Source organism: Jaculus jaculus, chromosome 13 (genome assembly GCF_020740685.1).
Source record: "Jaculus jaculus isolate mJacJac1 chromosome 13, mJacJac1.mat.Y.cur, whole genome shotgun sequence".
Lineage (NCBI taxonomy): Eukaryota > Metazoa > Chordata > Mammalia > Rodentia > Dipodidae > Jaculus > Jaculus jaculus.
The window spans coordinates 71373504-71399151 of NC_059114.1; the positions used below are offsets into that span (position 1 = coordinate 71373504).

The 25648-nt window shown below is 41.7% G+C and overlaps 1 protein-coding gene across 1 annotated transcript; it reads left to right on the top strand.

Moving 5' to 3' along the window:
- Positions 1 to 6319: 6319 nt before the first annotated feature.
- Positions 6320 to 24149, top strand: LOC101607116 (UDP-glucuronosyltransferase 3A2). The gene is made up of 7 exons (XM_004652509.1): positions 6320 to 6413; positions 9348 to 9467; positions 13415 to 13520; positions 16942 to 17473; positions 17901 to 18132; positions 20225 to 20444; positions 23873 to 24149. Exons 1-7 carry the CDS (start codon positions 6320 to 6322, stop codon positions 24147 to 24149), a joined length of 1581 nt encoding a protein of 526 aa, XP_004652566.1.
- Positions 24150 to 25648: the final 1499 nt, after the last annotated feature.

A 25648-nucleotide genomic window follows, 5' to 3' on the forward strand; every position in this document is an offset into this window, starting at 1 on the left:
GTCCTTATGAGTCTCGAAATTCATTCATAGTTGTTTCAATATTGCAAAACCTCTTCTTATCTCTTATCTTTTAGATTATGGACTTCTTTCTCTTTCTCTTTTAAAAAATATTTTATTTATTTATTTATTTAATACAGAGAAAGAAGGAGAGAGAGAGAGAGGAGAGAATTAGCACACTAGAGTCTCCAGTCACTGAAATCCATATCCAGACATATATGTCACCTTGTGTATCTGGCGTATGTTGGTACTGGGGAATTGAACCTGTTCCTTCTGCTTTGCAGACCAGCACCTTAACCTCTAAGCAGTCTCTTCAGCCCTCTTTTTTAAAAAAAAAATTGTATTAATTTATTTGTGTGAGAGAGAGAAAGGAGAGAGAAAGAAGCAGGGAGAAGAAGAGAGCGAGACAGACAGACACTGGGTGTGCCAGGGCTTTCAGCCATTGCAAATGAAGTGCAGATGCTTGTACCATCTTTGGAACCTTGCTTAGATGAGAACCTGGGTACTTTGGCTTTGCAAGCAATCGCCTTAGCTGCTAAGACATCACTCCAGCCCCTCAATGAATTGTTTTGTGAAGCAAGCCCAACAAACTGCCTTTTTATGCAAGAGTGAGAGAGATAATTGGTGTGCCAGGGCCTCCAACCACTGCAATGCAACTAAACACACATGCAGCCTCTTGTGCACATGTGCGACTTTGTGTACTTGCATCACTGTGTGTCTGGCTTATGTACTTTAATTGACAAGCCATCGCTCCAGCCCTCAACAATTCTTTTTTCCATCCTTCATTTCTATTGACTGATTTCCCACTGAAATTTTATTTTTTTCTCTCCATCTGGTAATTTTGGAACTGGTTTGTTCTTATTTATCCCAAATCTTCAGGCACATCATTGGTATCTGAGATCTCTCTATGTTTGTGGTGTGCACATTTATATGTATAAAATTCCTTCTTAGGACTGCCTTCACTGTATCCCATAGGTTTTGGTATGTTGAGCTTTCATTCAGGTCTCAGAAATTTTTAATTTCCTTCTTGAGGTCTTCAGGTACTCATTGATTATTCAATAGTGTATTGTTTAATCTCTAGGAGTTTGTGTACATTCTATTGTTTCTCTTGGTAATTTCTAGATTTGCTGTATTGTGGTCAGATAGAATACAAGAAGTTATTTCAATTTTCCTAAATTTCTTGAGACTTGATTTGTGTCTTAATATGTGTGACCTATTTGAGAGAAAGTTCCATTGGTTTCTTTTTATTCTGTTCTCCTTGGATAGAATGCTCTATCTATTCGGTTCATTTGATGTATGGTATCATTTAACTCCATTTATCTTCAGTCTAGATCACCTGTCTATTGGTTATAGTATAATGGAAGTCACCCACTATTACTGTGTTGGGATTTATCTTTGACTTCATGTCCATTGGATACTGTTTATAAAATCAGTCTCACCTGTGTTTTGTACAAATACATTTACGATGGTATTGTCCTGTTGGTTAATTGTTCTTTTGATTAGTATAAAGTAACCTTTTTAAAATATCTGTTCTAATTCATTCTGGTTTGAAGTCCATTTTGTCGGATATTAAGACAGGTCATTTCTTTGGATTATCATTATCTGTTTTGTTGACTTCAGCTCCATGTTGCTGGGATGAACTTCCAAAGCAGGCACAGTTTACTGGAGGAAGGGGTTTATTTGAAGCTTACAAATCCAGGTTATGTTCCATAATGGAGAAGAATCTGGCCCCTTTCACAGGACCACAGAGAGAGAAATGCCACCAGCAGCAGCATAAGCAAGCACCCTCCAGGAAGCCAGCAGAGGTCAAGCACTCTGCCAATGTTTAGGTTGGAATTTAGATCCGTACCTGCACTCAACTTCCATGAACCCAACATGCCTCTGGGAAATTTTGTGGAAGAGGGGGTGGGAAGAATATCAGAGCCACACGCTGGGTCACAATACACAGAGACATTTCTCTTACCCATAACTGTGGGCTAACTGCACAATTCATGACCCATATCCCTTAACAAGGAGGGGCCAGGGGGAGGGGGCAGGACATGGATGAGCCTAACACTGATATCAACTTGAGTGTATTTACTGAGAAAAAATTAATTAACAAAAAATGAATAAAGTATACAAAATGGTAGTTCAAGGCCCTTTTGGTGTCCTCTTTGTTTTTTTTTTTTTTTTTTTTGTAAATATTGAGGGAGGACTGGGAAATAAAATGGGTAGCATGTACCGTGGCCCCTACCTCCAAAGCAGGTATATTGGACCATAGCTTCCTGAAACCTGTATGTCCGTCCTTATAATTCGATGTTGAATCTGTTTTTTTTTTTTTTTTCGAGGTAGGGTCTCACTCTGGTCCAGGCTGACCTGGAATTAACTCTGTCATCTCAGGGTGGCCTTGAACCATTGGCAATCCTCCTACCTCTGCCTCCCAAGTGCTGGGATTAAAGGCGTGCGCCACCACACCCGGCTCCAGGTTGAATCTCTATCAGGAGTGGCCTGAGCCCCAGAAGGAAAAGTTTGGTTAGTTACGTGAGTCTGTCAGCGTATTGTTTAGTCACAGTCTGTATTCATTCTCGTTCTTCTGGGAGGATGGTGCCAAAAAGAATAACATGTAAGTCATGCCGGGTTAGGGTGCTGAGAGGTAACGGAATTCTTTAAGATAGGAGGTTGGGTTGGTGGACAAAGAGCCAAGGCGTTTCTCAACTTGGGACAGGTCTTGATAGAAAAGGGAACATGTACCTGGACAACACCTTCAGCCCCTGCCACCTCCGGGAGGGGAAAGATGCGGGCAGCAAGAGGCTGTTGTGACTGTGTATGGGAGGTGATACGAGAGGGGTCAGAAGGATTAGGAGTTTCAGGACCAGAGGAAGTGAGAGGGTGGAGGTTGAGGGGTGTGGGGTAGAGGACTGCATGAGCAGGGTGGGGTTCTATAAGGGAAGATAGGGTTAGGGGTGGGTTGTTTGGGGTGCAGAGGAGGTGTCCTCATGGGTCTGTGAGGCTTTGGGGGGGGGAGTCTGGAGCTGGAAGAGAGGAGGGAGGAGGAGGGAGGACCATAGGGTGAGGTAAGGGAGGGGAAGAGGAGGCGGAGTCTGGCAGATAGGGCAGAAGAGAGACTAAGGCCTCAGAACGGGATGAGGCGAGGCGAAGGGAGAGGAGAAAGGGAACTGGGGTGGTAAAGACCCTCAGGGCTTGGAAGAGAGCCTGTGATTGAGGGGGGAGTAGGAGATGAGGGAAGAGGAGCTGGAGCAGGAGGAGGGGCAGGAGGGGTCGAGAGGGAAGGAGGGGTGGGGATGGCGGCAGGAGGGGGCGAACACGGGAAGGCTGGGAACCACTGGATGGGCCGTGCGGTGGGGAAGGCAGGTGTTCCGGGAGTTCACTTAGTGCTGAGGACTGGGGTTGGGGATTTGAGTCCTGCGCTTCTGATTGGTTCATAGGCTGGTTTACTTTGGCTAGGAGAACCTGAGCCATGGATCACTGGGGACAGAGAAGAAGACGAGAGTGTACATCCCGAAAAGCCTGATCATAAGGGAGCTCTGACCATTTGCCAGTGTGGCGACAAAAGTGTGTACATCATGGAGGACTTTGAAATGTAGAGTGTCTTCTCAAGACCAGTGTGAGTTGTTGTTGAGTTTTTAAAAAGGTGTTTTTTTTTTTTTTTGATAATAAAAGATCGGGCATTTAGGTTTAATGGTTTGAGAAAGCTCCAACTTGAATATGTTTTGTAACAGACATCCCAGAGGAGACTGGGGGTCGAGAGTTTTGATATAGGGCTTTCCCAGGCTGGAGGCTCTGAGTCCTGGGGGCAGAGACCAGAGTGAGGCGTCCCCCACAGTGGCCTGGCTCCAAAACAGCAAGGGGGAGGGAGATCCTAAGGGGGAACGTCTCCCAGCGCCTTAGGGTACTCGGCAGCTTGGCAGCAGAGAAAAACAGAAGGGCTTGTCTTGGCATGGCTGCGACTTCAGACAGGGTCTCCCGGAGGTGGAGGCTAAATATCAGGCAACTTACCTTACATCAGAAGGTGTTGGGTGCCCAGCTGGAAGAGGAGCAGCCTCCAACAGTCCACCTGGGGGCCTTGCCCTTCTGGACTTGGGGCTCAGCATCTGCCAGGTTTTGGCACCAGATGAAAGGCTTGACCAGTGAGAAAGCAGATCAGACCAGATCAGTAACGCTAGTTCAGGTTTTGGCATAGCTTTAGGGTGAAGTTCACTGGTCCCAAGATGCAAGGCCAGAGAAGTCGCATCCGAGACCTAAGGTGCAGTCTTTTAAAGGAGGGCGGGGAGATGACTGGCTAGCTAGGAGCCAGGGGCAGGCTGAGGAATGTAACTGTTTCAAGGATGGTAAGAAGCAGAGGTCTCCTTATAGGGCTCCAACTAGGGAGGGGGACCAGCCTTTTGCGGGCAGGGGAGTCTTGAAACTGCTGGTCCTGGTTATGCTCAGGAATGTGGGGAATGGCTTATTGGAGGGCGTGGCCATCATGTTAGGAACTTTGTTCTGAGCACAGTCCTGCCTAACACACACCACTGTGGAGGATTCTCAGGGTACTGGTATCCACAGAAGAGAGTCTATAAGACTATACTGTGTGTAAAAAAATTTAAAAAATAGATGGTGACATGCATGTAGACAGGTCAATAAAGGACAGTTATCTTAAAAAATAGTCCATGCAGCTGGGTGTGGTGGTTCTCCTCTTTAATGCCAGCATTTGGGAGGCAGAGGTAGGAGGATGGCTCTGATTTTAAGGTCACGTTGAGACTACCTAATATATTCCAGCTCAGCCTGACCTAGAGTGAGTCCCTAGTTCAAAAAACCACAAAAAAAAGTAAATGCAGGCTCAAAGTAACACCATGAACAATCATTTGTGAAATATAGATTGAAATATTGCTAACTTGATGGTGGAGGATTTGGTGTATACAAAGTTAACCAATAATCAGAATATATATGATTAATGAGAGCAATTTTAAACTGCTTCTCTAGCTGTGAACCAAAAAATGGAATGGATGCCACTTTCATAACATTCCTGCTCAAACTCCATAACCCATATCAAAATGAGAAAACACAAGCACTCAAAGGAAGAAGCATTCTGCAAAGTTTATGGCAGCTATGCTTTCAAAGGTCAATAACAAATGGTGATGAAAACCCAAGAAATGAACTATTACTAAAGAAGGTCCTGTTAGTCCTAACTAAACACCATGCACTGCTCTGGTTTAGCTGCATCAGAAAAACCATGACACAGTTTCTTATGGTCCCTTTGTAAGACCCCCAAAACGAGGACTCCACACTCTGCCTGGATATGGCGACACCCCAAATCACTCACGAGAAGCGGTCTTGATGCAAACTGCAAGAGGATTTTATTCCAAGCGCGCTGGGGCCCACAGTCATACACCTCACAGGGGTAGAGGACTGCAGAGCCCCAAATGCAGGAACGGGACAGTTTTTACACTGTTTCTAACAAAGCCTGTGCATTAGACCAATCATTTTTTTAATATCAGGAGCCCACAGGGTGCGAGCCAGTCAGTTTGTGCCACCCCATAGTTTCTAAGCCAATTAGTTTAATTTGTTCATGCCCCTTGTCTCTTATGACCTTGGTGGACAGCATTTGCACAGGTCCTTGGGTGGGAGTAGCAGAGTGTGGTATCAGACTCCTATGACCTTGGGGGTCAGCATTTGCGCAGGTCCTTGGGTGGGGGTAGCTGAGTGTGGTATCAGTCTCCTATGACCTTGGTGGTCTGAGGCAGGCTGCTACAGCTTATGGAGCAGGCTACTAAGGCTTACAGTGTGGGCTATTAAGGCTTATGGTGCAGGCTATTTACAGAAACCAAGTAAGTGGTTTACTTCATTACTTATTTCCCATCCTTGAGGGCTATCTCATGCCCTTTTTACCTAGTTTTATATTAGGAGCGGGCTCTGATATAATGAGAAGAGGGATTCTTTACTTGCTTTCAACAGAGAGTAAAGCCTGGAGTTTGAGGTATGCAGGGGCCTGCTTAAGCTCCCTTTGGAGCGTGATAGTATTTCTGGGCTTCTGAATTCTTGGGCCTTTCACCTTCATTTCTGGTTCATAATATTACTATGAAGGGAGGAGAGTGTTTGGGCAGGGTTAAAGATTATCTCTGTTCTTTTCACTGACTCTGCTTATGGGGATAGAATGTCCAATAGAAAGGGACCAGGTTAGGAAGAGGGCAAGAAAACAGATTGGCAGGATCCCCTTTTATTACCTCTTCCCAAGTTCCCAGCTGGAACCTTTGAAGCAGAGATCAGACTTCCTCCAGGACAGGAAGAGTGCACAGAGTCCCACAGCCCTGGACTGTGTCCCATTTCTTTCATGCTAGTGAGAATGGCTGGTCCACGTTCTTTGCTCCTAGTGAGCTTCTTCCTTGGTGGTCCCTTGTTCTCATTGGCTGCCAAAATCCTGACTATCTCCACATTGGGTAAGTGTTTGTCTGGCAAATTCATAGAACAGAGTCTAGGATACTTGGACCTCTAGGGCTCAGGCAAACATCATTAGAGGGGGCCATGGGTTTAACATGACTGAAGGAGGTAAGATCAGAAGGCAATATTGGGCTCAAAGGGAACACCACCTTAGAGGCTGTTGTTTGTTTTGAGAAATCCATGGTTTCTTTTTCCTTTGTACCTGGTATGGAAGTATTTGTGTTTCTTTAGGGCCATTTTCTGGGTCTGAGATTCAGTGCTGGATGTGAAAATCTGGGTATTGAGAGAATGACCTTACAGTTTTAGGAGGTATAACAAACTTCAAGCAGAAAGCATTTTCAATCTGCTTTGGGGGGCTGAGGTATTTGTTTCTGGCAGGTACAGAACAAGTTATGAGCGTTTTCTTCCCTAGCAAACATTGGAAATGGACCAAGCAGAGTGTAGATACATGCAGTAGTTGGTCGTTGGGGGTCTTCTCTTTGCCTGAGTTTCTGGAAGGTATTGAAGGGCTCATAGTCCCATTATCTCTCAATTTTGTGACCTATTAGTATTTTATTTACTTTTGCCCAAGAGGCATAGAAAGGAAAGGCAAACAGTTATCAGTTAAAAATGTCATAAGTGGAAAGCTACTTAAACCATTTTCTTTTAAAAAATTTTTTACTTATTTATTTGAGATGGGGAGGCAGATAGGTGGAGAGAGGATGGGCATACCAGGGCCCATAACCCTAAAAATGGACTCAAGATGCTTGTGCCACTTTGTGAATGTGGATTAAATGGGTACTGGGGAATTAAACATGGGTCCTTAGGCTTTCCAGGCAAGCACTTTAACCATTAAGCCACCTCTCCAGCTCCTAAAGACATTTTCTTTGACTCTTTGTGAAAGGAGAAATTACATTTAAGTAACTTTTCGAAAATAGATGTTGATAGGCAAATCTGATTCAGTCCACTTCTGCTCTCCTGAAAGGGGGGGGTGAGATTTAAGAATCTCTAAGTGCAGTTAGTTTATAACAACATACCATGCCTCCCTGATGTCATACACAACGAACTTACACTGTTTTTTTTTTTTTTTTTTTTTTTAAGCAATGTGTTTTATTGTAGAGATTTTCAAAGCCTAGTGTTAAAACTTTCTGGCTCCATTTTTTGCTGGTTGTTTGAGGCAATGATGAGACCTTACCCACAGAGAATTTCATGCCCTCACCAGCAGTGAACTGGCCTGATTTCTGCTATGCTGCAATTGTCACCTTTGCCCCGGGCAGCCTGTTGCTCATGACTGCCCACAGTATGGTTACTTCCTGGGCATTTATTTTCCTTGACACTCCATTCTTCCAGCAAGTAAAAGGTGGACAAGAACCAGCAGTCTCAGGGGTAAAGGTATTGTAGTAAACTTAGCCAGAGTTAACTCAGATATGTAAGTATGTTTGCAAAAAGCAAGTCACAAAGTGCATGTGGTGGTACACACCTTTAGTTCCAGCACTCAGGAGTCTAAGATAGGAGGATTGCTATGAGTTTGAGGCTAGCTTGAGGCTACAGAGTGACATCTAGGACAGTCTGGGCTAAATTGAGACCTGGATTAAAAAGGAAAAAAACAAAACAAAACACCAGATAAAGAAGAAATTTCTCTATTACCACAGGCCCCATTTCAACTTTATTGTCATGAGATTTTCAGTTCCCACAGATATCATATTTATTAGTTTTTGCCAATGTCATTCTTTATTTGGTTTCTGCAGATTCAGATATTCTCCACTGAAGAATAATGTGCTTAAGAGAACAAGGATTAGAGAAGACATTTGTATAATGTTCCTTTCAATTTTTAAAAAGTTTTTTGTTTAATATTTTTATTCATTTATTTGAGAGTAACAGACAGAAAAAGAGGCAGGGGAGGGGGGGGGGAGAATGGGTGCGACAGGGCCTCCAGCCACTGCAGATGAACTCCAGATGTGTGTGCCCCCTTATGCATCTGGCTAACATGGGTCCTGGGGAGTTGAGACTCGAACCAGGGTCCTTAGGCTTCACAGACAAGTGCTTAACCACTAAGCAATCTCTCCAGCCCTGATGTTACTTGTAAATTTGTATGTATGTATATATGTATGTATGTATGTATGTATGTATGAGAGATAGACAGAATGGGCATACCAGAGCCTCCAGCTACTGTAAATGAAGTCCAAACTCATGGGCCACCTTGTGTGTCTGGCTTTATGTGGGCACTGGGGAATTGTGGGCTTTGCAGGCAAGCTCCTTAAATATTAAGCCATCACTCTAGCCCTTTCTTTGTTTTAGTTATTTATTATGGCACTTTAACAGTTGGTGGGACAAAATATGTGACAAAAATCAGCTTAAGGGAAGAAGGGTTTTCAATTTCAGGTTACTGTTCATCATAGCAAAGAAGAAATGATGGCAGGAACTGGTCACATTAATTCTTACAGAGCTGAAGTAGAGGAGTGATTACCAAATGCTCAGGTAACTTATTTTGTACACCCTATGGGATGGTGCCACCTGTAGGGTAGGGTCCTTTTACCTCAACTAACCTAATTTAGAAAATCCCTCAAAGGCATAAAAAGAGATTTATTTCCATGGTGATTTTTAAATCCTACCAAGTCGACATCCAGAGGTTAACCATCATAAGGCCCTGGTGAAAGGCAGACTGTACTTTAGAAGAAGGAACTCCTAATGTCAAAGCACAAAGAAGTTCATCACACTGGCATAGACCCTCAATTGTAACAGGGCATCTTTGTTGGAGGATGGCCACATGTTGAGATTTACTTGCTTAGTTGTTACCTGAAGTGAGATTGAAGAAATGCAGTAGGTTGTTCCCATCTGTTCTCTGGGCAACTTCCTGTATCTCTACAGTTTTTTGCATTCTTTCCTGGCAACCTCCACATTATTATCAGGAATCCTATTATGTTTGCTAAACATAAGTTATGCCTTGTTTCTAGGTGGAAGCCATCATCTCCAGATGCAAAAGATATCTCAAATCCTTCAAGAGCATGGTCACTGGGTGACAAATCTTCTTTATAACAAGGATCTTACCTCAGGTATTATTAAAAATATTAATAGTGTATTATTTTACTCAAACAAATATAATAATGTCTTTTGCATATCATAATGTAATAAAAATGCTTTTTGAATCTAGTTTAATAATGGTGAAGAAACTATGTTTTGTTTAGGAATTCATAATATCTTCCATAGTCTGGGCCTTCATGTGCTCTGTGTCTATTCTATTTCTTATTTCCTAGTATGGTTTCATAGGGATAGAGTATGTGCCCAATAGCTCAGATGCTAGAAGCTTGGTCTTCATTCAGAGAAAATTAGAGGGGACTGATCTGTCAGAAATGGGTCCTACATGAACATTTTGTCATAGATCAGGAGGAAAATCACAAGACCCCACCCTACATGAGGACCTATAGGTAGTTAGTGGTTGCTGGAAAGGGATAGATATTTTCTTCAGTGGCTCAGTGGATAAAGGTACTTGTATGTAAAACCTAACAGCCTGAATTTGATTCCCCCATACCCAGGTAAAGCCAGACACACAAAGTGGTGCATGTCTGGAGTTTGTTTGCAGTGTAAGAGGCACTGGTATGCCCTCCCCACCTTTGTCTCTCCTCACAAATATATAAAAAATTGTAAGAAAGCATTCACTTTCCAATAAAAAATTTAGAAATTCACTCTTCTGGGCTGGAGGGGTGGCTTAGTGGTTAAGGCATTTGCCTGAATAGCCAAAGGACCCAGGTTCATTTGCCTAGGACCCATGTTAGCCAGATGCACAAGGCGGCGTATACCTCTGAAGTTCAATTCTAGTGGCTGGAGTCCCTGGCTTTGCCATTATCTTTCTCTCTCTTTCTGTCTCTCCCTTTTTCTCATCAAATACATAAATAAAAAAATAATAAAATATTTTTAAAAATTTACTCCTCTATTGAATCAAGTTTTTTTAAAATCAGGATCATGCATATATATTCTTTCTCATTACATAAACAAAATACCTGAAGAAAAATTCAGTTTAAAGGATTTCTGTCAAGTTACAATTAGAAATTGCAGTCCATCACGGCAGGTAAGGCATGGCAGCCAGGACTTGATGCTGGGCTGGCGCATTCATCCCACAGTATGGAAACTGAGAGCTATGAACGCTGGTGCTCACTCAGCTATCACATTTTTCATACTAAGACTCCATCCCATGGAAGGTGAAGTCTGTCTTTCCATATGACTTAACCTACTCAAGATAATCCCTCACAGGCATGTCAACAGGTTCACCTAACCCCTCTCAGGTGATTATAAGTCCTGTCAAGTTAACAATCCATCTAAACTATCACAGCGGAGAATGTGGTGATTCCTAAGCATGTACCTTGGCTGCTGTTCATTGGTTGTGAAGTGAGCTCCTTTGTCAGACTCCATGTTCTATGGACTAGTATGTCAGTAAATGAGGTATCCCGTGAGTGCATTGACAGTAAGTGTTTTCTGAAGCATTGCATGAAGGGAAGACAAATAAAATCTAGTGTAAATACCTATGTAAATAGGGATAAAGTCCCTAGGCATGGTGGTGCATGCCTGTAATCTCAGAACTCTGAGGCAGAGTTAGGAGGATCGTCATGAGTTTGAGGTCAACCTGGAAAACGGAATGAGTTCCAGGTGTCAGCCTGGGTTAGAGGAAGACTCAAAAACAGGGAAACAAGAAAGTAACAAAGAGAGCCTGGAGAGATTGCTTGGTGGTAAGTTGCTTGCCTGTGAAGCCTAAGGATTCAGTTTTGATTCCCCAGTACCCACACAAGCCAGGTGCACAAGGTGGCACATGTGTCTGGAGTTCATTTGCAGTGGCTAGAGGCCCTTGTGCATCAATTCTCTCTCTCTCTTTCTGTCTTTTCTTCTCTCTTTCTCACCCTCTGAAATAAATAAATAAATAATGTATTTAAAACAAAAAGAACAAGGTAATACTCTTTCTATGATGAATATGGCCCAGTAAAATCAAACTCTCACCAGAGAACTAGTTGATTCTCTTGGGGATTTCTGAGTGAACATGTTGTTTAATAGTGGTGTCCATTGCTGTTTAACTGAGCATTCTGCAATGGCACTATGCCAGTTAAGTTGGTGGGTCAAAATAACGAAGTGGGTATGCCCATACATAACCTTCAGCCCATGGTACATGAGCCAATTGGGTAGGACTGGCTGAGGAAAGATTCTTGTCTGCATAGCCTAACAACACAAATTTGATTCCCAGTCCCCATGTAAAGCCAGATTCACAAAGTGGCAAATGTATCTGGAGTCCATTTGCAGCAGCTGTAGGCTCTTGTGCACCCATTCTCTTCTATCTCTTTCTGTTTTCAAATAAATAAATAAAAATTAAATTTATTAAGGACTAGAGAGTTTTCTTAGTGGTTAAGGAGTTATTCTCCAAAGCTTAATGACCCAGGTTCAATTCCACAGTACCCATGTAAAGCCAGAGGCACAAAATGGTGCATGTATCTGCCATGCCCATCCTATTTCTCTCTCTCTCCTTTATGCCTCTCTCTCCCTCTGCTTGCACATAAATTAATTAAAAATTTAAAATATAAATAAGAGAATAGATAATTCTCTATAGTCAAATTTCCACATCTTCTCTGATTCAGATCCTCCTTATGAGAGCATTTGTATGGGACAGTCTCTCTCTCTCTTTTTTTTTTTTTGCCCATTATATGTATGTCTTATCACTTACTTTTTCCTCAGAACTTCCTGACATTCATTTCTGAAATATGTTACTCACATGTATTTACCTATGTAGTCAACCATTAGGTATAAACCAGTAATACTTAGCTACTCACTGATCATTTCTCATTCCAAGAAAGGTGAAAATGAAGCTGCTTTTTTTCAAACTGAGGCTTAGTGTGAACAAAATATATTCAAAAGATCATCCCTATTTGGACTGTCTACATGCTAGGTGTCAGGGGTCATTCATCTTAGAGACCATTCGAGAGAGAGAGAGAGAGAGAGAGAGAGAGACAGAGAGAGAGAGGGGGGGGGGATTGGTGCACACCAGGGCCTTTGCCACTGTATTTGAACCCCTGACACTTGCACCCCCTAGTGGGCATGTGCGACATTGCACTTGCATCACCTTTATGCCTCTGACTTACCTGGGATATAGAGAGCAGAACATGGGTCCTTAGGCTTCCAAAGCAAGCACCTTAACCACTAAGCAATCTTTCCAGCCCTATTACAATATTTTAATATTATTTTTATTTCACTTTGTCATGGATTTTTGAATCTTCACTTTGCATAAGTATTTCTTGATTTCTTTTTTAATTAATTTAATTTTTTCATGCTTATGTGTAAAGTATGTATAGTCTATAGGATGTATGATGTATGTATATAATGTATGCAAATGAATGTGCCCCATGCATGTGTTTGAGAGGTCATAGTAGAACATTCAGTGTCCTTACTACTCACATTTATATTTCCTTGAGATGGGTTCTCTCTGTCAACCTGTCAGCAAACCACACTAATTGTTTGGTCTGAAGTCCAAGATGCCCTTATGCTTAAGGGTACACTTAATTAACTGCTGAGCCATCTCTTCTGCCCTGTTTTTAATTTTGATGCTGCTAGATTGAATTTATTACTATTCTGTTTCTCTACATGTTCTATTGTGTTCTCTCTACTATTTCTCTTACCTGAGACTCATATTCTTTCCTGTCATTTCTAGGTTTCATACAGACACATAAAATAATATAAACACCTATAATGTGTTTATAACATGTGTATAAAATGTGGCATGAAATTATAAGTCTGGCAGGAGTGGAGAGGAGGCAGGATGGGGAGGGTTTAGTAGAGTAAATGTGATCACTGGACAAAATGTTGAACAAAAATGTCTTTGTGAAGCCCACATTGTATTCAGAAAATACATGCCAGTATGACTTTAAAAGACAAACTTCCCACAAATAAAAATTAATGGAGTAAACAATTTGTTATTATCATGCTAACATTAATTATGTGCTGTAACCTATTAACTTTTAACCAATCTGTATTTTCTTTGGTTTAAAAGTGAAGGAAGTATCGTACCGAGTTATCCCCTGGTCTGTACCTGAAGAGCAACAAGAGAAATTTAATGACATTCTTGATTTCCTTTACCAAAAAGCTGTGGATGGCAGGTAATTTAATTTTTACTAATTGAAAAGAAGAAGAGTCATATGACTCACATAAATGAAAGGATGAATGCATAATTTAAAAGTAAGTGTAGCCAAGCGTGGTGGCGCATGCCTTTAATCCCAGCACTTGGGAGGCAGAAGTAGGAGGATCGCCATGAGTTCGAGGCCACCCTGAGACTCCATAGTGAATTGCAGGTCAGCCTGAGCTAGAGTGAGACCCTACCTCGAAAAACCAAAAAAAAAAAAAAAAAAAAACCAAAAAAAAAACAAACAAACAAAAACCAATAAAATAAAATAAAAAATAAAAAAGAAAAAAAAAGTGTAAATAACACACTGAATGTGAGTAGGCATGGATATTGTATGTGATGAAAGGTAGATGAAGAGGTAGCTGGCATCAAGGTACAGAAAACAGGCTCGTAGTCAGGTAGAAACCGCAAAACCATACCTCATTGTCAGTGTTCCCACGTGCATTAACCTGATACCACTGTGGTCATTAAGCATAGAAACAGAAAGCTGCTATTTCTAGATCTTTTCTTTCTTGCTTTCTTTCTTTCTTTCTTTCTTTCTTTCTTTCTTTCTTTCTTTCTTTTGTTCGTTCGTTCTTTCTTTCTTTCTTTCTTTCTTTTTTTTTTTTTTTTTTTGCGCCACTTCATCTATAACCCTGGGATATGATTCCTTCACAATAAAGCTAAGGTGGACACTTCCACAAGTCATTCCAGAGAAATGAGAACTGTCTCTGCCCGCTGACATTGTCACCTTCTCTTCACATTCTCAACAATTGAGAAAATACCTCTGAGCAATAATTGGTCCTCCTTTGATTACAACTCAAAGAGCCTGTCAATATACAATGAAAGAGGAATCTAACACTTTTCATCTAGTTTGGAATGCACAGAATCACTTTCATCTTCTATATAAAAGAAGACCAAAAGAAATGTATGCTTCTCTTAGGTAATTTAAGTGGCTCACCCTCTCTTCCATCCTTGAAAACCTTACAGTGTATGTTTACATATGTAAGTTTATTTTCCTCACAGTTGTGGAGATTCAAGATCACGTCATCATCATCATCGCTTCAACTCTAGTATGACTTTATGACATCATGATGGTGACAACAGAAATAGGAAGATAAAAATCACAGGCCCAGGCTGGAGAGATTGTGGCTAAGACACTTGTCTGAAAAGCCTAATGACTGGAGTTGAGTTCCCCCGTATCCATGTACAGCCAGATGCTCAATGTGGCACATGCCTCTGAAGTCCGTTTTCAGTGGCTGGAGGCTCTGGCACACCCATTCTCTCTGCCTGTCTCTCTTCTATCTCTCTGTGCTTGCAAATAAATAAATAAAAGTATTTTTAAACATTACAGGGCCAATCAAGATGCCAAAGCAAAGGTGGATAAAGTTTCTTCACTTTTTTTATTTTCAGCAATTCAGCAATGAGTACTAATTGAGGATCCCATGAAAAGTACCGTCATCTTTTCCAGAAGCAGCCTTCTTGCCATCATGATCTTGCACTAAGCTCTATTCCTTACAAAAACCACTTCATCTATACAGCCACAGTCAGTGAGGAACGAGCCTTCACTATGCAAACACTTAAGAACCAGCCACCTCTCGACTGTGGTATCCTCACTGTGAGCTGAACTAGATTCTAAAGAGCAGAGAAGCAAATGCTACTCAAATATAGCAATATATAGCAAATATAGAAAATGCTACTCAAATATAGGTCTACTTTGGGTAGGATGACAGGGAGCAGGGATGTACTGGTACCCATTTGCTAAGTTATTGCTTCTTTGAGTCCTTCTTGGATCAAAAGGCCCATGACTTCAAGAGTATCTGGGCCTCTTACATCTGTATTTTATGTTCTCAATTTAATGACCAAATTGTTGCAGGATTGGATTGTTTTCTATGCAGACCTAGGAAAGCATTGTAGGAAAAGTATCTCTGGAACGGTCTCTAAGCTGGATGTGAATGACAACTTAGTATTCTATTGTGTAAATATTTGAAATAGTGTGACGTATGAGTGAAAAAATAAACTTCAAGGTAAATTTTTATTTGCATTTTTATTGCCAAGGCCTCCAGACACTGCCAACCAACTTAGGATATATGTGCCACCATGAGCATCTCAATTATGTGGGTTCTGGGGAATCAAACGTGTAGCCTTGGGCTTTACGGGCAAGCCCCTTATCCACTAAGCCACCTTTCTAGCCCCTGAATTTATTTATTTATTTTTTATTTAAAAAAAAAATTTTTTCAGGCCAGTTGTGGTGGTGCACACCTTTAATTTTTTTTTATTTATCTATTTGAGAGTGACAAACACAGAGAGAAAGGCAGAGAGAGAGAGAGAGAGAGAGAAAGAGAGAGAGAGAGAGAGAGAGAGAGAATGTGCGCGCCAGGGCCTCCAGCCACCGCGAACGAACTCCAGATGAACGAACTCCAAACATGTGCGCCCCCTGTGCATCAGGCTAACGTGGGTCCTGGGGAACTGAGCCTTGAACCGGGGTCCTTAGGCTTCACAGGCAAGCGCTTAAACACTAAGCCATCTCTCCAGCCCCCCCCCTGAATTTAATTTTAATAGATTAACTGCTATACTAGAAATATGAACTCTAATAATCAGCTGATATTCTGGATTTTAATGTTATCATGAGAACGTTCATGGTATGAGGTGATCCATTCACTGTATTCTGAGGGTTTCAACAAAACAACATGACTGATGTTTTAGAAGCTGCCACCAAGTATTTTACAGAATCAGACTAGTCACTCAGAAAGAGTATATGAACGTGAGTCAAAAAGGGTATCATAGAAATGATGGAGACATAGAACTCTGAGATGTGCAACAATCAGGGATGACTTGTAGTGTAGAAGATATAGTGGTAGTGGGTTAGAGTTACATCAATGGAAGAATGAGACACAAGGAAATAAGAACATGTTAGAGATCAGAAAACCTGCATCAAAGTGGTCAGAGATGAAAGTATTTGTGGGCAGTGATAAGTTGGGCACATGGGTGTAGCATCTATATGTACTGAAGTAGAATTTTGTTTTTGAGGCTGGTTGCAGTCAGGTTCACCTTGCTGGTAGAAAAATCTCCTGACCAAGAGCAACTTGTGAGAAAAAGAGGTTTATTTTGGCAGGGAAAATGATGGCATGAGTAGAGGGTGGACATCACCCCCAGGCCAACATGAGATGGACAATAGCAACAGAAGAGTGTGCCAAACACTGGCATGGGGAAACTGGCTATAACACCCATAAGCCCACCCTCAACAATGCACCATCTCCTGGAGGTGTTAACTCCCAAATGTCCATCAGCTGGGAACCTAGCATTCAGAACACCTAAGGTTATGGGGGACACCTGAATCAACAACAAGCCTAACAGTCTCACGAACACTTTGAAATTAACTCCACTCTCAAAAACATTTATTGTTTTTTCTCTTACAGATCTAGTATTAATGACTACATAAGGCTATTTGAACACTTTGGGAATTCATGTCGTCATTTGCTAAGCAGAAGGGACCTAATGGATTCCTTAAGGAATGAGAACTTTGACCTGTTAGTTTTTGATTCAGCAGATCTCTGTTCTTTCCTGGTTGCTGAGAAGCTTGAGAAACCATTTGTCGTCTTTATTCCTGTAATGTTTAGTTATGTCGACTACGGACTCCCAAGTTCCTTGTCTTATGTTCCAGTAGCTGGTTCTTTACTAACTGAGAACATGGACTTCTGGGGCCGATTGAGGAACTTCCTGACGTACCTTGTATACTCCATGAACCAAAGACTGTTTCATTCTCAGTTTGACAATACCATCCAGGAGCATTTTGCAGAAGGCTCTAGGCCTGTTTTGTCTCATCTCCTGCGGAAAGCAGAGCTGTGGTTTGTGAACTCTGACTTTGGCTTTGACTTTGCTCGTCCCCTTCTTCCTAACACCATTTATGTCGGAGGTTTAATGGACAAACCTGTCAATCCACTATCACAGGTAAGTGAAATCTTGGCTCTCAGCTTGGGCTCCATTCACAGTGCACAGGTGGTGATGGCCATCAGTCAGAGCAATCCTGAGGACGAAATAAGAGGATGTATGCCAAGCAAACACTGTGGGGGCATATATTTACAGGGTGTATAGTATAGTGTTAATAGCTTTAAAAAAATACCTTACGATTGATATGATTATAAGGGAAGACATATCTGTTTGTATTACAAAAGTGATTTCTAGGCTATCCAGGTACAGGAATATGAGCAGAATGCAGAGGACTACCCTTGACAAAGGGTATGAAAAGCATTCCAGGATACCTTGCAAAGGTGCTGATGGTAGATACCTTTTCATGTGGTCTCATTTTCATGTGTTGGCCACCCAGGCCTTTCACTAGTAACTTGGTTGATGTCTTTTGTTTGTTTCATCTCTCCAGGAGTTGGAGGACTTCATTGCCAAGTTTGGGGACTCTGGTTTTGTTCTTATTGCCCAGGGCACCATATTGAGCATGTATCAGACTAAGAAACACATTGAAGAGATGAACAAGGCATTTTCCGACATCCCTCAAGGGGTGATTTGGAAGTTCAATTGTTCTCAATGGCCTGAAGATGTCAAACTGCCTGCAAATGTGAAAATGATGGACTGGGTTCCTCAAAATGATCTCCTCGGTAAGGACTTCCCAGGGTGCTGCACTCTCCATTCATATGTGTCTCTGTGGGGATTTGAACAAATGTAGAAACTTAGATATGTAGATGGCCACAATAGAAACTGTGCCTCCTGTTCTTTCTGGTCAGTCCTCATATCTGATGAGGGGTAACTGTCTCCCATGTCCCTCTGACTGTACCGAACCTGCACTGGAAGGGTCCCTTGAATATACTCTGCTGCAATATGAGAACACCTGGGACACACCTGTGAGTGCACTGCCGCTCTCTTCAGTGGTCTGCTCAGCATCTGTTCAGCATGTGCCCCGTGCCAACATGCATGTGCACATATGTTCCCATTTTCCTGTCCAGGAAGGGGTGAAGATGCAAAGCTTCTCAACCCTGATACCAACAGGCTTTGAGGACGTGCCAAGCTACGAGAGTGCCAGGACAGTGCTCTCGCAGTTGGCTCTGGAGCCCATCAAGCTTGGGGGTCAGAGAGTGTTTTCTATCCCAACAGGCTTTCTCTGAGTTCTACTTTTCTGGAATCTTCTTCCTACTATGCAGTGGTTGGATCAGAAGTCATGGTTAAGATTATGGCTCAAAATCAGCTTGATAACATAGGAAGTGGGGGGTGTGTACATTTGAACCACAGGTCAGTTATTGGAGAAAAGATTCTCATATCTAGGGACACAAGTGGAATCGGTGAGACACGTGCAGATCAGTCATTCACTTACCACAGTCATTTTATCTGTTTCCTGACAGCTTCATATGTATGTATATTTTGATCTTATTTTTCCCCTGGGCTGGAGAGATGGATTAGCAATTAAGGTGCTTGCCTGGGAAGTTTAAGGACTCAGGTTTGTTTCTCCAGTACTCATACAAACCACATGTACAAGTTAGCACATACATCTGGAGTTCATATTTAGTGGCTAGGGGCTGTGGCGCATCCATTCTCTCTCTTGCTCAGAAAAATAAATGAGTATGTTTTAAGAACCAAAGTTTACTTTTCCCTTATCATTTTCTCATGTGCTCCTCCCACTACCACTGGACCTTTCCTTCCTAACTAGTCTCCCACCTGTTTTCATGATTTCTTTTTTATTTTTTGGTGACCCACAGGGTTTCATTAAGAGTGCTTGCATGAGCAGAAGTAGGAGGTTTAGTGGAGTATGGGCAATTTAGCAGTGACTGCACCCCTGAAAACAAATGTCTCCTGCTTGCAACACTAACAATTAATGCCTGTTACTGGTCTGAGAAGGGTAGGTTCTTGTGAGGCCAACCTCCTAACAATCAGCCTTTAAATCGTCTAGGAGGGGTAGGGCCTCATGAGCCCCTCCCTCGTCAATGGCAGAATGTTGAAGGGCCCAGTTTTGTATAGATTTTGTGCAGTACCCACGTAAACCACATGCACAAGGTGGCATATATGACTGGTAATCATACTTCCTTTGAATTCTTGAGTGTAATGACCATTTGATCAAAAGTCATTTTACTTTCCCTAAAGAAGATTGGATCAGCTGGGCATGGTGGCGCACGCCTCTAATCCCAGCCCTTGTGAGGCAGAGGTAGGAGGATCGCTGTGAGTTCAAGGCCACCCTGAGACTACAGAGTTAATTCCAGGTCAGCCTGGACCAGAGTGAGACCCTACCTCAAAAACAAACAAACAAACAAACAAAAAAAAAAAGATTGGATCAGGGGAGGAAGAGCTTGGAGTGACAGAGGTATATGGTGTTTCTCATCTATTTGAGAAAGCCGAACACACTATTTACATTCTAAAAGAACAGAGATGAGGAAGGCAGAGTGAGAAAACAGAGGTGACAGATGTGAAGAGAGATACAGAAAAAGGAAATTTTCAGCGGATAGACAGAGACAACATTTTGTTTGCCACAGTTCTCTGTAGTTTTCTCTGGTTCTAGGTCTCAGATGGCTTGGGGATGAAATCAGTGATCTATCTATTGAGGGACGTTTCTACAGAGGGAGGGCTGACTATGTATCCTAAAATGCACACCCTTGGATGTTTCCTGCTCACATCAGTAAATTCACCTACTGAAACACACACTGAGATGTCACTGGTATTCCTCTGCGTCAGTGTTATGACTGGCATTCTTCCCTCTCTCCTCAGCACACCCACGAATCCGTCTCTTTGTCACCCATGGAGGGATTAATAGCATCATGGAGGCCATGCAGCATGGGGTTCCCATTGTGGGGATTCCAGTCACTGCAGACCAGCCTGAGAATATGCTGCGTGTAGAAGAAAAAAAGTTTGGAGTCTCTGTCCATTTACAGAATCTGAGGGCAGAGACATTGGCCCTGAAGATGAAAGAAGTCATAGAAGACGAGAGGTACGTAGTTGATTGATGGCAGTCAGGAAGACAAGCAGCTCTAGCATAAGGCAAGGTATTAGTGTAAAACAATAGAGAAAGGATTCATTTCAGCTTACAGTTCCAGGTCACAATCCATTATGCTGGGGAAGGCATGGTGGCAGGATCTTGAGACTTTAGAAATTATGTAACATTTAAAAACATATTTATTTTATCTTTTTTAATTTTTAAATGTATCTTATGTCCTCTACTTTTTTATTAAAGATCACAGTTTTGATTAGAAGGGAGTGGCTTTAGTTTTATCATTTAGTATTATTATTACTACAATTATTATTATTTTGGTTTTCCCAGGTTGCTTAGGCTGATCTGGAATTTACTATGTAGTCTCAAGGTGGCCTTAAACTCACAGGGCTCCTCCTACCTCTGCCTCCCAAACATTGGAATTAAAGGTATGCGCCATCATGCCCAGTGTCTTCTTCTCCTCCTCCTCCTTCTTCTAATTATTTTGGTCTTTATGTTTCATTGACTTTTAGGTTTTTGAGGACATTCAAAGGAGACTTAGATAAATGTAATTAGACTGTTATAGGACCTTTTAAGGTAGATTGTATGTGTGTTAATTTATTTATATATTTTCTTGGGTTTTCAAGATACAGTCCTTCTCTAGTCCAGGCTGACCTGGAATTCATTATGTCTTTTCAGGTAGGCTTTGAACTCACAGTAATCGTATTACCCCTTCCTCCCAAATGCTGGAATAAAAGGCGTGCACCAGTATGCCGAGCTCCAGATGATTTTTTAATTTTTTTCTTTGGGTGAGGGCAGTTGCTTATTGGGGAGATGTTAAATTCTGGAGCAGGGGACATCATGTTCTGAGGGCCAACAGCAGCAATTAGGACGATTGTGGAATTAGAATTGAGACAATTAATTATTAAATAAAAATTTTAATTAACATTGTTTAATTATGCATAACCTTATTTAGAGATTTTTAATTGTATTAAGTTTTAAAAGAAATATGGACTAGTAATGATTTTTATCTCTATGACCATTTACCTATAAATCAATTTGACCTATAAATATTGTGAAAATATAAATACATGTAATATATTTATCCATCTTTATCATACACAAATAGACGTACCCAGATTCTGAATGTCACTATTTTGGAGGGGTTGTTCTCTCTGTCTTTCTCATAAAATGAAAAAAACCCACACAGAGATGGAAAGTGAAGCACAAACTGTTGAGCTTGTTCTAAAATTCCCCTATCTTATTCCAACATTTTGTTTCTATAATTCCTTCATCTGGAAGCCAAGTATTGTGTTTAATCACTACTTCTAATATTTTTTCTAATTTCAGCCCTGTCATAACTCACAGTCATAGCTAGGCTGAGTTGAATGGGTGCCTACCCTTCTCGTCTGGTGTGCAGCTTGGCTTTCGCTTTGCTTTACTCTGCTTATGTTTGTGCTTCCCTTCAGGCCCCACTTGGGGTGGCCCCTCGGCTGTGGCCAGCATGGCAGGGTTCAGGTCCTAGAAGGAGGGTGGTGATGCCCAGAAAAAAAGAACACTCGGTTAGACATAGAGAAATGAGGGAACCAGGGGCTCTCTGTCCCAACTAGGATCAGAGAGGCTTAATCTTGGCCCACAGTGTTTGTATACTTAGGCTTATGCATGTATCACAAATATCTTAGGTATGTATCATAGATAATGACTTTGTCATCATACAAAGTGTCTTGAAAGAGGTTCCTTGAGTTTAAAGCATGTGGTTTTAAGGTAACAGGTTTGTTTGCTAGAAAGGTATCTGTCTATTGTAAAGAGAGCATGGGGAGGGCCTGTGGTTAGGATTTAATTTATGTTACCTAACTGGAGATAGGAGCAGCTGCATTCTTCAACTTGCACTGGAATACATGTTTATTTTCGTTCAATTATGCTTCCAACAACCTTCAGATATGATAGTGGTCTCCAACACATAAATAAGTCTCTTGTCTTCCATTCTCTGACCACAGTGAATGGCCTACCACTGAAAAGGTGGTTCATCAGTTTTAGTTAGCAATATAGTTAAATAAGACATGCAAACTACAAGGTACATAACTGTTATCCACATGCTGATCTCATATAAATAGAAATAAAAACACTTTCTTTGTTTAACTGAGAGGGTTTGAATAACTTAACTATTGTTTCAAGCATATAATAAGCCTGAAATGGGCCTCCAACTTTCACATATTATCTTGGACATAAATACTCAAGATGTGTTTTTGTTAGAGGAGCAAAAAATCACTCATGTAGCAGAAGGTTCTCAGTCTCAGAAAAGTTGTTAAGCTCCCAGGCTCAGTCTCCTGTGTTCTGGACTTCTACTTTAACAGGTTTGACTCTTTTCTTGGATGTTCACATAATTAAATTTCAAATGGCCACAATGCATTATACCCTATAAAGGGCATTTAAGAGTGTGGTGAAACCTAGACTAGGTCAAATTGTGTAATTCATAGCAGTTACCTTCTCAGTGCTGGGGACAAAAACAAACAAACAAACAAATAAACCCCAAAAAAACCCAACACTCCAGTATATGCGCCTTTTGGAAGAAAAGCCTTGACTATTTTAGCTTATAGTTTCTGAGGGGAAGTCTCATAATGATGGAAGATCATGGCAGGAGCAGACAGCTAGGCATCACATCTATTTCATCTATAGGGAAGGACAGACAGTGAGCTATGAACACCCAGTGGAGCTGAACTAATAAACCACAAGGCTTGCCCCTAGTGACACACCTCCTCCCGCAAGGCTCCATCTCCCAAAGGCTCCAGTAGCTGGGGATTATGTTTGAGGCTTAATCACGAACACATGAGACCAAGAAGTACTTTTTACACTTTAACCACTGTAGGCAGAAGACAAAATCTTTGAGCCTAACAATTTTGAAATGGTGACATCCTAGAATGAAATCACACATAAGCTGTTACCCAGGCAGATAACAGCAGGGGAAGCTAGTCCTGGTTACCTTAGTGCTGTGATAGCTCAGGAAGGAAGTATAGATATTCTCCTAGGCCTGACATTTTTCAGAGTACCAGTTGTCACTTAGTGTGGACACTCGTCTTAACTAAGAGCCGTCAGTCCTATAAGTTTAACACCAAATGCTATTTTCCTATTTTGTGGGTTTTTTTTCAGCAGAAATCAGTTCTTACAAAGTTTGTAACACACACACACACACACACACACACACACACACACACACGTATATACATGGATACTTTGTGTGTTATTTGCTTATCTTTGTCTTATGTTCTTGAATGAACTTTCCAAGAGGACCAAGTTAGATCATTTGTTTCCTAATTTCCTGTGAAACCAACCCTTTATCATAGACTAGGAAACTGGGTGTGCATGAGGAGTGTGTGTCTGTATGTGTGTGTGTGAAAATGGCTATGTATTAGGAAATCAAATCAATAATGTCACTCTATCTTTCCTTGCAGGTACAAGTCTGCAGCAATGGCCGCCAGGGCCATCATGCGCTCCCAGCCCCTGACACCTGCCCAGAGGCTGGTGGGCTGGATTGACCACATCCTGCGGACAGGGGGCGCTGCGCACCTCAAGCCCTATGCCTTCCAGCAGCCATGGCATGAAGAGTACCTGCTTGATGTCCTCCTGTTCCTGCTTGGACTCATACTGGGCACCTTGTGGCTTTGTTGGAAGCTTCTGGGCTTTGCCACCAGGTGGCTGCGTGGGGCCAGGAAGCTGAAGAAGACATGAAGCCATGTTCTGGCTAGGGTGGAAATGTGTGGGTCTTGTGCTTCAAAAGTCTTCCCACCACAACCCAACCCAGCGCTAGTGGTCTCTCCATTCTGTCCTCCTGTGAATGCACACCAGGTGGCTCCTCACTTGTTTCTGCTTGCTCTTAGAAAGCTTGTGTACTACTCTGAGTACTTTGGCAGGGAGGGTGGAAAAGGACAGAAGGCATGAGCCAATGAAACAGAGGGGGGAGTACATAGAACCAGGAAGTTCTTCAGTGGTATTGGACAAGGGACAAGGGAGAAACAGGATGAGTGAGGGGAAATTGATTTTGTTCATGTGTTGACATTCTCAAAAAAAAAAGAAATCCTGTGTGCCAATCCCAAGTATCTTTTAAAAAATATTTTATTAATTAAGAACTTTACTGTATGCACAAATCACAACTCGGTCGCCCTCATGTTACCTCTTATATCCCTTGTTCCCGGACCCCACTCACTGAGGTCCCTCCTCCCTGGGGTTTCTGGTATTCCCAATGGGGCAGTGAATGTCAGTCTCTGTGGATAGGGGAAATGCTTCAGGTTACTCCTTTCCACTGTGTGTGGCTCTTGCAATCTTTATTCCTTCTCTTCTGCAATGTTCCCTGAGACTTGGTGAGCTGATTATAAGTCTACTTCAGTGTTGAAATTGCTGCAACTTCTGGATCTCTGCTTTGATGAATTTTGAGTGCCTTCAGTATCTATCACCATCTCCCTGAAGCAGGTTATGTTTAACTTGCTATTTCCTCTGTGGTGTCACCTGTACTGTGGCTGATGTGCAAGAGGTGGCTTCTTTCATGAAGCCAGGCAGTCTCCTATCTTTACTTGCCACATGATAGATTTTGGTTCTCCCTAGTAATCCCTGTTATCTGTAAAAACAAAAACAAAAACTAAAGAAAAATATAAACAGGTTCTCAACTCTTGTAGACAGTTCATGTTGCTGGGATGAACATCTGAACCAGACACAATGTAGAGGAGGAAAGGACTTATTTCAAGTTTACAAATCCAGGGGAAGTTTAAGATATGGCAGAAGAAACTTATTCCCTTTCACAGTTCCAGGCAGGGAAAAACTGAAGCAAGAAAACTCCAGCACCATCACACACACCAAAAGATCAGCAAATAGGAACTGGCAGCAAACAGGACTCCAGAGCTCAGATCTGTCTGGAGTCCTAGAATTCATTACACCTAAGTTTATAGGGGACAACGGAATCAAACCAACCAATTCTTCCCCTTGCTCCCATAAACTGATAGCCATACATTATGTAAAAATACAATGCATTTAGTTCAATGTTAAAAGTTCCCATAGTTTTTATCAATTCCAGTGATGTTCAAATGTATCCATAGTATAAGAGCTTTTAGTTAAGCTATAATACCACTCCTCTCCCCCCCAAAAATCATAATGGCACAGAATAAACATTCATATTGTATAATATGCCATTGGGTCTAGCAAAAAATTATTCAACCAATATAAGGTTTAAACAAGGC

Bases quoted from the DNA above. Each gene is read 5' to 3' on its own strand.
- LOC101607116 (XM_004652509.1), top strand. From the start codon at position 6,320: ATGGCTGGTCCACGTTCTTTGCTCCTAGTGAGCTTCTTCCTTGGTGGT. The intron at 17,474-17,900 runs GTAAGTGAAATC...TCATCTCTCCAG, and splicing joins CTGTCAATCCACTATCACAG to GAGTTGGAGGACTTCATTGC. The intron at 20,445-23,872 runs GTACGTAGTTGA...CTTTCCTTGCAG, and splicing joins GAAGTCATAGAAGACGAGAG to GTACAAGTCTGCAGCAATGG.